Source organism: Sebastes fasciatus, chromosome 18 (assembly GCF_043250625.1).
Source record: "Sebastes fasciatus isolate fSebFas1 chromosome 18, fSebFas1.pri, whole genome shotgun sequence".
Taxonomy (NCBI): Eukaryota; Metazoa; Chordata; class Actinopteri; order Perciformes; family Sebastidae; genus Sebastes; species Sebastes fasciatus.
Genome location: NC_133812.1, coordinates 24,739,997 through 24,756,587, shown reverse-complemented (window position 1 = coordinate 24,756,587; position 16,591 = coordinate 24,739,997). Strand labels below are relative to the sequence as shown.

The window sequence follows — 16,591 nt, the reverse complement described above, 5'->3', positions numbered from 1 at the left end:
ATTAGAGCCATATCTAAAACCACTACAATCAAATCCCGTCGGATTAATTCATAGTACAAACCCAGCCCATACTAAAACCTTTGCTTTGTTGTTCAGTTCTACTTTGTTGTTGCGCCACGTCGTCTACTTCTACCCGGCTAATTATGCCACTCAAGTGGGAGTTTTTCAATATATGGCATTAGCAGCATCTTTATTAAAAGCAAATTATTCCTCCCACAGAACATTAGCCACGGTGCTCTGCCCCCTCTCCAATTTTCTTTGCTCCACAGTCAGTCGGTTCCCACATGGGGGAATATAATCTAATACTCTCTGTCCCCGAGTAAATCTCAAGTCAAGCAGCAAACACACATCTCTGATCACGCTCCTCACACAGCCGGGGAAGAGCCATCAAAACATTTGAATTCGGAAATAAAAACGGCGATTATTTGGGCGCCTTGTAGCTCACAGAGCGGTTGAAAGAGGAGATGTCACGGCGCCATAACGTACTTTGGGGTACAACACAAGCGCAGTAAAATCTGGTCTGCACTTGCTGAAATTGAGCAAACAGCAACGCATGTGTCATACCCCAGAGCTGAAGACCGCGTCCCAGCCTTCATTCAATAAGCCTCGAGAGCGGGCGCCTCATGTACAGCACTGAGGTCGAGTTAGGGATGTACCGATAGCGATATTGGGCCGATACGGCCTCTATTCAATTCAATTCTTTGTTTATATACTATATATATTATATACTGGAGTTTTAATTCCTGTCATTCTCTTTTTAAAATTTTTTATTTTACATGTTCGAAATACATTTTTGAAATAAAAATTGTCAGTTACATTTCTGGGTTGTAATGCGAGGTAATTATTCACTGACTTATTTATTGTGCTTTGTTTTCAGTTTTTTCATAAAATGTTTTGATGTTGCATCACTGTCGATTGTAATCAGCTGTAATGGACTGAGCGCCTCCTTATCCGTATACATAAATAGATGCTATGACATTTTCCACTACATATTTATGTGGTTGTGTAGAATCATCTCTTTGAGTGTATTATGTGCTATATATATATCATGTGTCAGGGATCTACAGTAAGTCTGATGTTTAGTTCTTGTGGTCACTATGAGTTGGTGTATTGTTGGTTTTGTCTGTGAAAATGCAATTCAGTACATTTATATCTCTGTGTTCATCTGTTACATTTTGTTTCCCAAAGTTAAGAAAATAATGTTTGAGTTAAGCCTGGTGTTGATCCCAGTCACTTCCAGACAGTGAGGCACACAGCTTATTAATTTTACACTGGTATCGGATCGGTACTCGTATCGGCTGATACCCAAAGCCCAGGTATCGCTATCGGGACTGAAAAAGTCGGATCGGTGCATCCCTAGGCTGAGTCCTTACCGTAGCGGCCCGGGTTCTAATCCGACCCGCGGTCCTTTGCTGCAGGTCGTCCCCTCCCTCCCCCTTTCCTGCCTATATTCATCAGTATCTAATAAGGCAGAAAAAGTCCTAAATATAATCTTAAAAAAAATAAAAACAGCAATTACTTTTGTTCCAAGCAGTTATGGCAACTTGTTAAAAAGTGCATTTGTTCCCTTCGTCATGGGACAGAGGAAATGGATCTCAAGGGCTGGTATGACTCAAGCTCCGCATGTGACGGTTAAATAAAGAGTAACCAGAGGTTGTATCAGCCCTTTGCTGTGTGAATTAGCCTTTTGTAGATTACAAGCATGCGTTGCAATCAAGCGGGAGCAAAAAATTGTTTGGACAGCACCTTGAGTTATTACTGAACGGCCAATAAAAACAGGGACTTATGATGAATGGCTGCCTGTAGCAGCACAAGTCTCAGGACAAGCAAAACAACATTAGCACCCCGTGAACCAAGAAAAAGGGCTCCCTCGCTGATCACAGAAATAATGATGAGGAAAAGGCAGAGAGACCAAAGCTGGCGGAGTGTAATCTATGCAGCCCACAAACAGCGGCTTAATTAAACTGAGCTTCAGATGTTGCACACACTCAGCATAAAACCAAAAGCCTCCAATAATAATTCTCATCCAAATCGAGCCGGAGTCCATCCGCGGTTAGTGCTGCTCTCCCCCCGGAGGGGTGCACACCAGTGCCGTCACTGGTCCGCTGCTGGATCATCAGTTCTGGACAAACAACTGCTGCATGGGGGAGTCAGGACAATCTGTGATACATAAACAATTTCCTCAGCTATTGTGAGAGTTGGGAACCAAAAGACGTCTATTCTGTTCCTAGAAATTGTGTGGATGGTAAACAAGTTTGTCATGCTGGAAAGATTTTTGACAGGGCATGAACATCCATTCTGATTCACGCTTCCTTGTCTTCCCTGATGGGACTTGATGTTTCGTGAGCAATAATTTGTCGTGACAAGTGCAACATGAACAATAAGTTAATTGTAGTCAGTCAGACTGAGAGACAAGTGTTTCAAATGATTTATGTAACATTACTTTTCTTTTGAAAGCTTTAGAAAGGTTTGTGTTGCGTTTTCTGAATCTCTACATACGGAGTTGGTGAGTGAAAAGCTGACCGATTCGACTGTTATCAGGCCATTAAACAGGCGTTATCGGTCACTATAAGCACCATAGATGTGGGTCATTAGGGGCCTACTACGCCTACTACGTTGTAAAAGTGAAAGCGAAACTAATCGATTAGTTGTTCTGTCTATAAAATGTCAGAAAACGGTGAAAAACGTCAATCAGTGTTTCCCAAAGCCAAAGATGACGTCCTCAAATGTCTCGTTTTGTCCACAACTCAAAGATATTCAGTTTACTGTCATAGAGGAGTAAAGAAACCAGAAAATATTCACATTTAAGAAGCTGGACTCAGAGAATTTTGAGGGGTTTTTCTTCTTAAAAAAACTCCTCAAACCAATTAATTGATCATCAATTTAAGAGTTGGTGATTAATTTAATAGTTGACAACTAATCGATTAATGTTTGCAGCTCTACTGTAAAGGCAACATCAAAGTAGCATCTACAGTACATGGTAGTATTCAGCTACAATCAACTCATAACTGCCCTCAACTGACCAAAACTGAGCAACAACCGGTCAGCTGAGGTGCCTGAGATCTGCATCCATGACAGGATTACTCACGATACCCAAGACCCAAGACCCGAGAACAAAGAGTCATATGATCAGCTCACAGTGACGAGGCAGAGCGGCGGTTGGATCGGAGGAAGGAGCCGATGAGAAATGTGTGGAATGTGAAGTACAGTCTGGTGCCTCCGGTGCGGGAGACATTTGAATGGAAAAAAAAAAAAGGGTAATCCTGGAGGATTAGGAGGAAAACTTCAAGCACATAATCTTGTCATTTGGCGCTCATTTCAATAGGACCCCACTGTGACTGACTAAATTCACATTCAAACGGTCACAACACTGAGTAGTTCAAAGTCAGGGGTGTAAAAAATGTTTGTTGTGCTTGTTTATATATGTATATATATATATATATATATAAAAATAGCAGATTACAGCACCAGTGATTCACTCATCCCTGAGGGGTTCCGCCTGCTGTGACCAGTAATGAAGTAATAGCCAGTTAGTCCTCGCTGGGTCACTCTGTGATGCCACAAATAAAACCTGTACATTTTTAAATTACTTCCTAAATTGTCTGTGCCCTGGTGTCATCCTCTCTAAACACAAATCCCAATATTGAGTTGCACCAAAATAATTATTCTCAGGGCTTAAAGGGGAACTACGCCGGTTTTCAAAATGTATACATGTTATTCCTATAGTCTAAGAAAGTCCCAAAAATATTAGTAAACATGAACAACTCTCTCCTAAATCCAAAAACTAGACCCCAATACTCAAATTTGTGATGATGACTCTGAATGGGGAAAGATATATTATAGATGACACCGAGAGCACCCAGGGGAATGATCTGAGTATATGAGTACATTTTCTGTTTCACAACTGACACCATACAATAAAATAAAGTTTATATGGGTATAAAATAGAAAACAAACATCCTGTGGGTCCACAAAATCAGTCTCCCATTCATCGTCTACTTACTCAAGTTTGAGACTTTACACACCGGGGGCATAAAAGAGCAACAGCCAATGAGGAAACTCCACCCCTCGGCCGACCAATCGTGTAACTTCACTCACTCAGTGACAGACTTTTGTACGTAGTGCTGGGCCTCTGCAGTCCAGCCAAAAAGTACATTGCTTATTTGGCGCGCAATATTCACGTTCTGTGTAAAAGAACTCATGACGAAAGCGACAGTTCAAAAAAATATATTGACGTGCAAATTAATCCTGCACCCGCCGGTGTGTAACAGCCTTTACTTCAGGTTCCTGGGTTCACAAATATTGATCGAACTCTCCTAGGCTATGGAAATAACATATTGGATTTCTCAATTTAGGTGGTGTTCTCCTTTAATAATCCTCCTTCAACAGGTCTCCTTTACATATACATTTCCACTTTATGACCTTATATTTAGGAGGTTTTTGTAATAGTAAGAGCAGGTAGTTCCTACATCCTGTACAGCCAATTAAAATCACAGTACCTGATATTTTTCCATGAGATGATACTAATGAGACTAAACCTGTAACCCTCGCTGCTTTAATTTAATGATATCTCTCTGAGTCATGCAGGATCACAGAGAGCTCAAATGCACCATTGATATAAAACACAAAAAGGCAAATTCAAATGACATCTTGTCGTTCCTGCCGGTGCATTTCAATCAACAAAACCACGAGAAACTTTAATGTTTTTCGTAGCCTGATGCAGATGTCAGCAGTGTCAGTGGAACTGTCAGCAATCGAGTCCAGTAGAACTAATTATAGAGAATGCTGCTTCCTTTAAGTGTACCAACGATGCTGTAACATAATCAATAGCTGACCCTTTTAATAGCCCTTTCAGTGCTTATTGCAGCGCAAGTATTCTAAACTGAGTCAGAACAATAGAGGCTCAATTAAAGCAGCACATCATCTCAAAAACTCCACAACGATTATGAGTTTTTCCTACAATTTTATTGATGGATTGGAACAACACACCCCATTAAATAGAGTTCACCCAGAGTTTTCTGTGTCTCTAATGATCTCAAGACTGTATTCGTCAGGCCCTGAGATGCTGCACAAAGATCAACATCATCAAAACTTGTATGAATATTATAGCTGCCGTGCAACTTTGAGTCGGGGCCATGAGAAATACAGAAGGGTCCATTATCATTAGCATGTTCGTCCTGCCTAAATCGGGACTCAAACTTACAACCTCAGACACCAAGGGCAGGTCACTATCTTGGTGAGCGCCAAGCGGAAACTACTACTTCACACGATGACATCACCATATGACTGTGCGTCACAAATTCTGTTTTTGAGACAAAATTCTGAGAATTTGCGTACTTCGTCTAGACAACACAGAGATGTCTGTCATTTATTTTTATATGAAGGTTGATTGTGAAACAAACTGATGTTTAAAAATCCCTGATTTCCATTGACTGCGATGGTTTACATGAGGGTAGAATTCAAAATACTGTAAAAAATGCAGTTTTTTAATAAAAAAATTCTGAAATGTACCACATTACATCTCACATGACCTCAATGTTCTCATTTATTTACATGAATATTGGAGATTGTACTGTTTACACTAAAACATTTTGATGCACTGTGGGCTCAATTTGAAATAAATCAAAAATCTGTCTAAATGGTTAATGGAGGACAGACTGAAGATGCAGCAAGTTTGGTGTCAATTGAGCAAAAAATGTGGGAGGAAATAGGTTTAATAAGTTTTAATAGGAGTGATGGACTTCGTAATTCCTGCCAGGTTGAAGCATCTGAACATTTGAACTACATTTTGGTGGAAGTTGCAAAGCACAAAGCCAGTTGATGAAGTTTGGCATAGGACTGGACCTACGTGCAAAGTTTTGTTCATGCATGGGAGGGCAGATTTCCTGGGGAGACTAGTAAAATTGACAAACACAAGACGGACTGACAGCAGTGCTGCTGGCTGGCACCTAACAAGACATATAGAGTATATCCTGAGGCAAACGTCTGTCTTTTTAGCTTCTAAATGCTCCGCTGCGTTCACCAGATAGTCATTAACTTGATCTGTCTGCCGTTTGGTGCTGGGCAGGTATAGCGTAGTGGGCTATTCAGGGTGTTTTTGGGGAAAACGTTGTGTGGCGTGAAACAAAACAATGCACTAAAGGACACTAAAACGCTTTGTGATATTTCTCTGGTTGGTCCATCACTGTGAGCGTCCTCTTTCACATTACACATCATTTAATCCATTGTTAATATAAAAAGGTGGTTAGTGCATCTTTAATCTCACAGCATACCTGGCGCTGAACAGTTCTTCTGCTCCGTTTCGTTGTCCGGTTCTGACGCCATTAGCCGTCTCCCCCAGTGGTCGATGTCCGGATGTCCCTCCACGATCATCCCATGGCCTGCAACAGAAACAAAAACAACTTATTATACATTCAACATGAATAAAAGTGTCTACGCTTGTAGCCAAGTATGCAAGTTCCCAGCCCTGATGCTAAAGATCTATTGGAACGCTTCTAAAAGCTTTTTTCTTTTGCTGCAGGGAAACCTTGAAACTCCATTTTGCACATTGTAAAAAAACAAACAGCAAAACTAACATGGCTGCTCTAACACAAAGTATGTTTCATGACCTAAAACATCCATGATCATTAATCCAAACAAGGTGGCTTTTTCTTTAATCCCTTAAAAGTTTTCATTCATGTAGATATGACATTTTCATCCGGCGGCAGCAGCAATAACACATCAACATGCAGCTGCTGTGCCATTATGGTTTTCGGGTGGGAGAGTGGGAGGAGGAGCAAGTACAAGTTTCATTTTTCATTAAACTGCTCTTAAGCCGCCGTAATGAGGACATAAAAAACTGCTGTCCCAAATCTATTATGTAAAAAAAAATCATACGCAGTGAGCTGAGCGGCGTTTTGAAGTCGCAAATTTTCATAAAATGTCACCGCACGAACGCAATGTTGAATTGACAAAGCGGTAACTGACTGCAGGATGATTAAACGGTAACAAGGGAACACCCTGAGGACAGATGGTCTGTGTTTAATTCATGTACAACTTGTTCAGACTACCTCTGTCTGGCTTTTCGTTGTAGGTTACACAATGACTGGGGAAAGACTTTGTAGCAGAGGACTCACATGATCGGTGTCTGTAATTGTCACCCTGACCATGTGAACGTGTCCGTATGATCACTCACACACTAATTCCCCTTCTAGCACTGACTTCCTGGAAGTCATGGTTAAGACAAAGGAGACTATTTTAAGGGTAACAAATTTGAAGAACACAGACATAAAAGCAATGCATTGACAATGTATTAAACAACCATATTTGCCCACTCCCATGTTCATAAACATATTAAATACTTGGCAAATCTCCCTTTAAAAGTCGATTTTGAACAGATAAAAAATGTGTGATTAATCACGATTACCTATACAACCATGCGACTAACATGATTGACAGCCCTACTATCTACTTAATACCTTATATTCCAATGTCCTACTTTTGAACATCTATGTGTACGTAAAATTATTTTCCTGAACACACAAAGGTTTATCCCTGGTGCACTGTGCCTGTGGAACTCATGGTGATTTTACACAAAGGAACATCCATTGATTAATCATATGGTCTAGAAATTATCAGAAAATTGTTAGAAATGCCAAGACAACTTATTAAAAGGCCAAAGGTGACGTAATCAAATTGCTTGTTTTTTCTGTACAAAACACAAAAGAGTTCTAGACCCCTAACAATGTATCATTATTTATTTATTTTCTTTCTTTTAACTATGTTTATTTTCTTTTATTTGTATATTTGTTTGTATGTATTTTTTTAATTATTTTTGTACACTTGTTTTCCTTGCGTGGTTTTAGTTGTGTGCCCTCTGGGTGTTGTCATGGGTGAGGGGGTGGTTGTGATATCTATCAGTCCAAATATATTTGTGCAGTGGATTGTCAGAGTTGTAATAACAAAATTATGATATAAACTTTGTTCAAAACACAAAAGATATTCAGTTTAATATCACAGAAGACAAAGAAAATCCTCACATTTTAGAAGTTTAAACTCTAGAATGTGTTAAATTTCTGCTTAAAACTGACTTAAACGATTAATAGATTATTAAAATAATGCAGATTAATTTTTGGTTGATTAACTTATCAATTAATTGACTAAGTTTCTGCCCTAGTTTGAAGTTAATTAGAAACTGCAAAGTGCCAATCTTGGATGTTAGCCGCCGTTTGCCTCGAGCCCTGACGGTACTTATGGTACCTGCAGTACTGTAGAAAAACAAGTACCGTCACCTTTTGAGAATTTTGGCATCCACTTGGTCCCGAAATATCGGTTCTCCTGACATGCCTAGTGCCGTATCAGTACATATCTTTCAAAGTTGAAATGACAGAGTTTTGTAAACTGATCTTTGTTGTTGTTTGATGACGGCAAACAAGCTGTAAACACAACAACATGTTATCACCTTTAAAAGACGTTGGTGAATCTGCCGACAAATTCAAATTAAATTTTTCGGCACCGCTACTCATTTTCTCCTCTCCAACCTTCCAGCTAGTGTTTCTCTAAAGTCATCTACCTGGACCCAATAGTATGTTTGGTGCACTGACACAGAAATGTCTTCATTAAATGGCTTTCAATCCAGTACAGTTGGACAGCCTGACAATCAGCAGGCGCTGGACAAACAGACTGGACACGAGGCGACTGCAGCTGCTTCCCACAGCTCTCCAATCCAAAAGACCAAAACCCTCCAGTCATCGCTCCAACCTGTTCCTCCTCACCAACCAGCTCAGTTTCACTCCTCTCTGGTCTCTAGCAACGCTCACAATAAAACCCTGTCCAGTGTTAAGGCCGGGGGAGGGCACGGGAACATGTGTCCCAAGAGATGATCACGTTGTCACATATAACAATAAGAGCTATGTGTAGAGCGTGGGCTGTTTCACATTTACACCCGGACACGGTGGACTGTTCATTTTTGGGGGGAAATTTTGCATGACGGTCCGTCTAAATGCAATTTCTCCCGGCTGTTATCTGCAGAATCACTTGACCACAACTACACAAAGACAGATTCTTCGATGTTTATCCGATGACGTGATTCTTAAAAGTACCGTTTTAGCTTAATTGTCTGGGAACTTAAAACACAATGCCACTTGACTCCAGCCTGTTGGGAACTTCTTCTACGCTAGACCCGAAACCAACTCCTTCTGCTCCGCCCCAACCGATCACCAACTACACCTGACAAACAGGTACAACCACGGACAGCGACTACGTCGAAGATCAAACAGCCCACCTCTACCTTCCATTCACAACGCTGAAGTTAGCTTCCGATTCAGCAGTTAAGGGGAACGTTAAGGGAAATTGAACTTGCTGTTGTGAAAGCGTGTTAGACATTTAAGATAAAGCCGTAATGCTGTCTGAAACCCTCTTTGTATTTTCACAAATCTCAAACTTTTTTAAAGAATCTTTAGCCTCTCTGGGATAATCTAGTCTAAGGATTGTGTTTTTTCAAAGAGACCTTGTGTGGTCCAGATGTGAAATAAGAAGTTAAATCTCCCCTTTTGGTTTTTGCATTTTCTCAAATAGAATAAAGGCTTTACAAATCTGAAACCGTGTCTTAAAGAGTCTCTGGCTTCGCTGGGATAATCTGGTCCAGATTTGACCAGTATAAAAGGCCTTTACGCACCGGGGGCGTGAAGAATAAATGACACAAAGATGTGAAATACTCGCCTGTGAATATTATATTTCTAAAGGGCTTTTATTGTGTAAAAGGTAAGAACGGAAGGAGTGGATCTGGAATGTGCCAACTTTGTCAAGGTTGAAAGGAGTAATAAAGTTTGTTGGCGCATCTCAACTGGTTCCGCACAGCGTGATTGGTCGATGTCTTTATTCGTGGTGCGAAAGCTCTGAAAAATGTACCTTGTATGTTGCTTTTTTCCACCTGCATTCGGTGTGAAAGTGAAAGTAGTTCGAAAAAATATGATGAAACGCTGCCGGTGTGTAAAGGCCTCAAGTATAGTGGTTTTTAAAAGAGACCTGCTCACAGTTTGGACTTAGAAGTGGCAACAGACACCACCACAGACTACATTAAATTCTGTAATGTGCTAACTCAGAAGAAGATGACCATGTACCCAAACAACAAACCCTGTATTATAACTATTTCCAAAGAAATTAAAAAGTGTATAGTTCAAGGGAAAAAAATGCATTTAAGAGTGTGGAACTTAATCATTTAAAGAAGGTCAGGAGGAAAGAGGAGGAGGCATTTGAAACTCACTGCTCATCGATGAACAACAAAAAACTGTGGTATTTTATGATGAACATGGTATCAGCTAAAATGTCTCTAAGTGTTCTAAACAAGGATGAGAAGGCCGCAACGTTATGCAACGTTTGAAACAGCTGATTTCTCTGACTGATCATGTAGTACAGAGACTGTTTTCATGGCGCTGCCCTGAGAAGGCCTCTGGACCCGACGGCGTCTCTGGGCTCCTGCTGAACTCATGCAGTGAAGAGATGGCAGAAATCTACCAGAAGTCTTTGAACCTGCATACCGTTTCTCTTATTGTGATTATTCCTGTTCCTCAAAAAAAAAGCATCTTGTAAGGAAAATAACAACTATCGACCAGCTGCTTTGGTTTCTGTAATTATGAAATGTTTTAGAACACCTTTAAACTAGAGGTCAACTGTTTACTACATCCTTTTCAGTTTGTTTACAGGTGTAGCGGAGGTACAGACGAGGCTTTGGTAACCTCTCTGTGCAATTCAAGTACAAACCAAATGCAAAACTGCATGGAAGATAAAACGGTGTAAGACGGCATTCATCCCTGCAGTCGACCTACGAGCAGCAAAATAACACACCAAGTACCAGATACTACCACCTGGGACGAGGTACCACGTTGTCTCTTTTATCCCTACTTCAATAAAAACATTTAATACGACGCAGATCAAATAAATAAGGATGAAGTCAAGATAGAAACCCACAGAACTTTATTTTTACTTATTTATTGATTGATTATTTTCCAGTGGCAGCGCTTTTATGTATTTTAGCGACAGTGTATGTTTTATTACTACGTCCTTGGATATGGTTCTTGTTTTACCCTGGTCTTTTATGTAGAATGTGTTTTATGGATGCAGTATTATTGGTGGAAGCCCAATCCAAAGTTGTGGGATAATAAAGTGACTCTTGAGTTTAAAAAATACAAAGACACCCCTCCCTATCTTTAGTTTTATACATTTAATACTTTGGCTGCCGGTCATACTAATAAATTTAAATAAATGGAGGTCACTTTGGAGTCTAAGAAGTTGAGATAAACCTCTGTTCATTTTGACAGTGTAAATTTAAAATATCAGTGGTGAAAATAGTGGTTAGTTTTAGCGCTACAGTAAATTAACATCTTTCTATGTTTGCTGGGGTCAAGAGGTCAGTGCATCTTTAGTGGCTGATGGAGTACAACAGTAGAGGTGTACTATTTTGATTTGAGCCATTTTCCAAGCGAAAATGCCAAATATTGTCTCGTTCTAGCCTCTTAAATGTGAATATTTGCTTCTTTTCTTAAGTCTTCTATCTTTGGCTTTTGGACTGTTGGTCCAAAAGAGACAAAAACATTTGAAAATATCACCATAAGAGACACCATAAGACATCACAATGAACATTTTCCACTGTTTTTAAAAACAGAATCGCCAGATTAAATCAATAACGGAAATCATTAGTTGCAGATCTGGCGACATCTAGCGGTGAAGTTGTAGATTGCAACAAACTGAAACTTTCTCCGTATGTAGATATAAACAACTCATTCTAAGCTCCTTCTTCACAGGAAACAACTTGGTTAGGTTTAGGGAAAAAATCGTGGTTTGGGTTAAAATAACTCTGGAAGTGGCGTTACTTAAGTACGGAAGTTATATGACAAATCTACGTTGACTTCTGGTTTGAAATTTGAAACGAACACTGGACCTTCTCCCTACGCGGCGTTTGTCGCTACTTCCTGGTTCACGATTTCATGGAATATATACAAATTACAGTGCATTACTTTTAGTAGGTATAGCTACGAGCAGTGTATGAGAACAGCCTGAAATGTAACACACTGTTCCTTTAAACTTGCTCAGCGTTGGTGAAGGTTAACGGCCTGAAAGGGACTTTAAAGATGAGCACATCGTATGCGTGCTACTCTGCTTGGCATACACGGCAATGAGGCCAACCTGAAATTCTGACAGTCACATTAAAGAGGCACTAAATCTACTCGCTACTTTGGAGCGGAAACAAAGAAATGAACTCAAGAATGGGATAAAAAAAAAAAAAAAGGCTGCGAGCACACTTCTATCAGACTATATTGAGTCGCAAGAGGGGAGACGAAGAGTGTTCGAGCAACAATGGCACAGCAGCAGTAATGTCGTCATCATCCAGCTCTGTCCAATCAGCTCAGCAGGGCGATTGAAACCAAGGACACCCATCCATCAATCTCTCTAAAAAGACACTCTCCTTATACGAGTATTCACCTTCCTGTTGCCCCCGACGACCAGTCTGCTGCGGCTACCTGTCAGAGCCGAGCCCGGCCCCGCTGCTCACATAAAACACCTGTTCTAGTTTCTCCCACACGCAGACGCAGCTCCATCACACGCAGCAACAGCATCAGCATGCACGACAGCATGTCGCGCCCCACCCCTCTTTATGGAGATGTAACCCAGGAGTAGTACATCAAATCCCATCCATCTGGACCATTCAGCACATCAACACTGCCCCCCCCCCCCCCCCTTTATACTACTATCAATCAAATGGGTGGCAAACACATGGCACAGGTTTTACTGTGACATGACAAATGCGTGCTCCTGTTGTGATGGATGAAAGATGAGAAGGCCACAGCTATTCAATTACACAGATCTCATTATGGTGAGCTTTTTGGGTCTCGGTGGGTTCAGAGGGGATTTGTTCTTCTCTCTCTCTCTGAAACACTTCCTCTTGCATGTCACCTTGAAATCCCAACACCGCCGCCGCTGGTCAAGCAGGCTGAAATTCACTGTCAAATACCCCCACATGACAATCACCGTGTGGGTCGGACAAACTTGATTAAAATGAAAAAAAATAAATAAATAAAAGGCGAGCCATTAGCGACAGAGGGGGGCTTACTTTGGCTCCCAGTGCCTGCCTTTGGAGATAAGAGATTTGCACTCGCCTGTATGATATCATTCCAGAATAATCTTTTAAGCCTCTTGTTGTTTTTAATGTAATTAATAAAACTCCCGATACATCAGTTAGAGATAGTCGGGCAGTAGTTTTGTGGTGAGTTTTACAGCTGCTTTCAGCTCCCGGGGCCTAAGTGGTTGCAGATGGACACATCACCACGACAGGATAGGGGCTGAGGGTTAGAAGCACTTTGACGGGGGAGAAAACACACCGAACCCTCTTCTTTCGTGCCCACAGGCAATAATTCATGACTTAAACACACTATGTTGGCACTGCGCAGTTTAGTTGTTCCCTTAAAGCTTCAGAAGGTAGACATTTTTTGGCATCATTGGGCAAAAATATTATATTCAAGTGTTCTGAGAGAGACTTCTGCACCTCATCATGGCTCCGTTTTCAGGCTTTAAATAATCTAGCTCCGTGACGGCAGACTTTAACCAATCACAGGTCATTTCAGAGAGAGAAGCATTCCTATTGGCTGTGCTCCGGCTGGTGCTTAGTATTTCTCAACATGTCTGCCGGGTCACAAACTTTCTCATTTTACAGCTAAACCGTGCACTACAAGATGTTTCTGAAAACATTTGAGGAGAGAAAGGCATTAACGTAACAGAATATTGATTCATATTTGATCAGCGCTGCCTAGTTTGACCGTTTTGGTCGGAGTTTGCGAGTGATTGACAGCTGCTCAGAGACAGCAAGGCTCCAGCTCGGCTCTGATTGGTTGATTTATCTTGCACCGGAGGACACACGATTTTTTTTTCCAGATTACCTGTCTCATGCACTACAGTCAGAATATTTATATTATAAAAAATAACTTTTTTTTAAAAATCATATTTGCTCCAATTCCACTTACTGCTGCTTTAACATGAACATCACTGCTCCAGGGGTGTTGTTTGTCTAGTTAACCTCTGATCCCAGTGGAGTGTCAAGATACCACCATCACCAGCAAAATGTCAAGGTTGCTCGTTACATAACTGTGTGTGGGATGCTCTGCGTGTCAGTGTTTGCACGGGCCTGAAGGTATGAAGAGTTTTGACATGTGTGCATGGGGAGGGAGTATGTTGTTCGGAGTGTGTGTGTGTGTGTGTGTGTGTGTCTGCATGAGGGGGGGGAATCATTACGCATGATCAGGCATCTGAGCCGTTTGCACACCTCGAGCATCTATGAATATTGTAACGTTCAGTGCGCATCCCAGCAGTGTGTGTGTGTGTGCGTGCGTGTGTTCTTGTACACCTATCTTTGTGAGGACCAATATGAGTTTTAGACCTTCAGAGTGACATTTTTGGAAAAGTGAGGACATTTTGGCCGGTCCTCTCTTTGGGACGGACCTTCAAAGGCCTGTTTGGGGGTTCAAACTTGGTTTTAAGGTCCAGGTTAGAATTAGGTTTAGGTTAGGGTTAGTGTTAGTGTAAGGGATTTATCTGTGATGGTTAAGGTTAAGGTAAGGGGCTAGGGAATGCATTATGTCAATGAGGGTCCTCACAAAGATAGAAGTACACGGCTGTGTGCGTGTGTGTGTCTGTGTGTCAGTGTGTGTGTCTGTGTGTGCGTGTATGTGTGTATCCCCCCCTTTAAATGATCGTCAGTGGCCTCTGCGTAAAAATCACAATCCCTCGATGGCCATGCGGAACCTGGAAGCGTGATGATGATGATGATGATGATGAGGATGCTCGAGCGTGATGGAGGTGTGTGTGTGTGTGTGTGGTGGTGTGTGATGATGCCGGCATTAACCAGCATCCTGAGCTCCGGTGTGTAGTGTGACCGAAACAAAAAAAAGGAAAAAGAAAAAAAAGCGCAAACATTCCAGAACCGAACGGTGCCGTTCGGTTCTGGAATCGGTTCTTTCTGTGTGCATGTGGAGCATTGGAGGTGTGCATGTGATGATGATCCTTCCTCTCAAATTAAAAAAACGTGCAGCTCGCTGCCACGGCGCGCACACTGCGGCATATACACGGACAAACAGACTGAGACACCAGAGAAACACTGTCACCTCAGAATAGAACATGTGCGGCTGACTTTATCCTCTCAGAGTGATGCTACTGCGTTTTAATACAAACTTCCATGTAAATGCAATCAAGATCAAGAGGCATCGCAATCGCATTTTTGGACCTGGTCCTATTTGAGAATGCACACCAATATACTGCTCACATCTCCTGCCCTTGACATTAAAGCACAGGCCTGTTTTAGTGTTTCTGTTTGATGCTTTATTATAACAATAAAGCATGATTGTGCATGATTTCACTGCAGATTTCCTCTACATCCTCGGTTTCTGTTTGATGCTTTATTATAACAATTAAGCAGAAGTGTTGTGCAGGATTTCACTGCAGATTTGCTCTCCATCCTCTGCTCCCTGCAGCCTCTCCATATCACCACCACCTCTCACTCACCTGTCTTGGTCAGCAGCGCCGACATGCTCCACGCCACGAACAGGGCACTGCAGATGAAGCACACCTGCACGAAAAGCATCTCCCTCCTCTTGCGAACTTTAAATATCTTGTCCATTATTGTCTTTTTGGACACGGTGTCGGTGTCGTCCCGCTCCATGCTCCTCCTCCGCAGCTCAGCTCAGCTCGGCGGCCACTTTTTGGTTTGGTGTGATGTTGCGTCCTTGAAGAGCTGAAGAAACTGCACCTGCAACCTGCACCCTTCTGCTGCTGCTGCTGCTGCTTGAGCCTCTTCACAGCCGGGATGATGTGCTCCTCATCATGTCAAGCCAGCCGTCCTCCAGGGTGCACAGATTGGAGAGTGGTGGTAATGAAGCAGGGAACCGTTTTTTTCCTCCCTCCCTCTTCTTGTAGAGATGCAGGTGGTCAAATCCCCATATAAAGGGTCTCCAAATCAAATCAATTCAGCTCCTGAATTCAAGAGGATGAACATCAGACCCTCCCATTGCAAAATCCTGTCCCGAGAGAGAGAAAAAATATCCGTGTAGTTTTTGTGTTTGGCATAAAAATGCGTCAGCCATATAAAACCGTGGAAACAGCTCTGCACGCACCTGCAACTGTTAAGTGCAAACAATCTGTGCTCATCAAGGTTAATTGTTGGATTCGACCGGCAGCAGTCGTGCAGCAGCTCAGCTCAGCTCAGCTCTGCTCGGGCGCCTCCCACTTCACATGGATCCTCCTCAGCTCAGCTCAGCTCAGTGCAGAGGAGATGAGAGAGAGGAGAGGAGAGAGAGCTCCCTTTTGCTTCCAGCATGCCCTCCTCTACCTATACGAGACAGGGCTCCTTTAACTTTCCATGCAGGACTGCATGTGCACAAAAAAAATCTCTCTCCACTGTCCACCTTAAAAAAAATTCCACTTTAGAAAAATCTGCTATCTCTCCACTGTCCACCTTAAACAAATCTGCTATCTTAAAAAAAATCTGCTATCTCTCCACTGTCCACTTTAAACAAATCTGCTTTCTTAAAAAAATCTGCTATCTCTCTCCACTGACCACCTTAAAAAA

The 16,591-nt window shown here is 41.8% G+C and overlaps 1 protein-coding gene across 2 annotated transcripts in view; it reads right to left on the bottom strand.

Annotated features, from left to right (window-relative positions):
• slc24a4b (solute carrier family 24 member 4b) overlaps positions 1-16,350 on the bottom strand; it is a 43,675-nt gene extending 27,325 nt beyond the window's left edge. The window contains exons 1-3 of one of the 2 annotated variants that reach the window (XM_074615201.1): positions 16,137-16,349; positions 15,529-16,040; positions 6,273-6,380 (exon numbers count right to left, since the gene is read on the bottom strand). In XM_074615201.1, the coding sequence (XP_074471302.1) occupies positions 6,273-6,380; positions 15,529-15,685 (265 nt within the window). In that variant the 5' untranslated portion in view covers positions 15,686-16,040; positions 16,137-16,349. Of the gene's footprint in view, positions 1-6,272; positions 6,381-15,528 lie in introns of both variants that reach the window. The other variant, XM_074615202.1, reaches the window with a different exon arrangement.
• Positions 16,351-16,591: the final 241 nt, after the last annotated feature.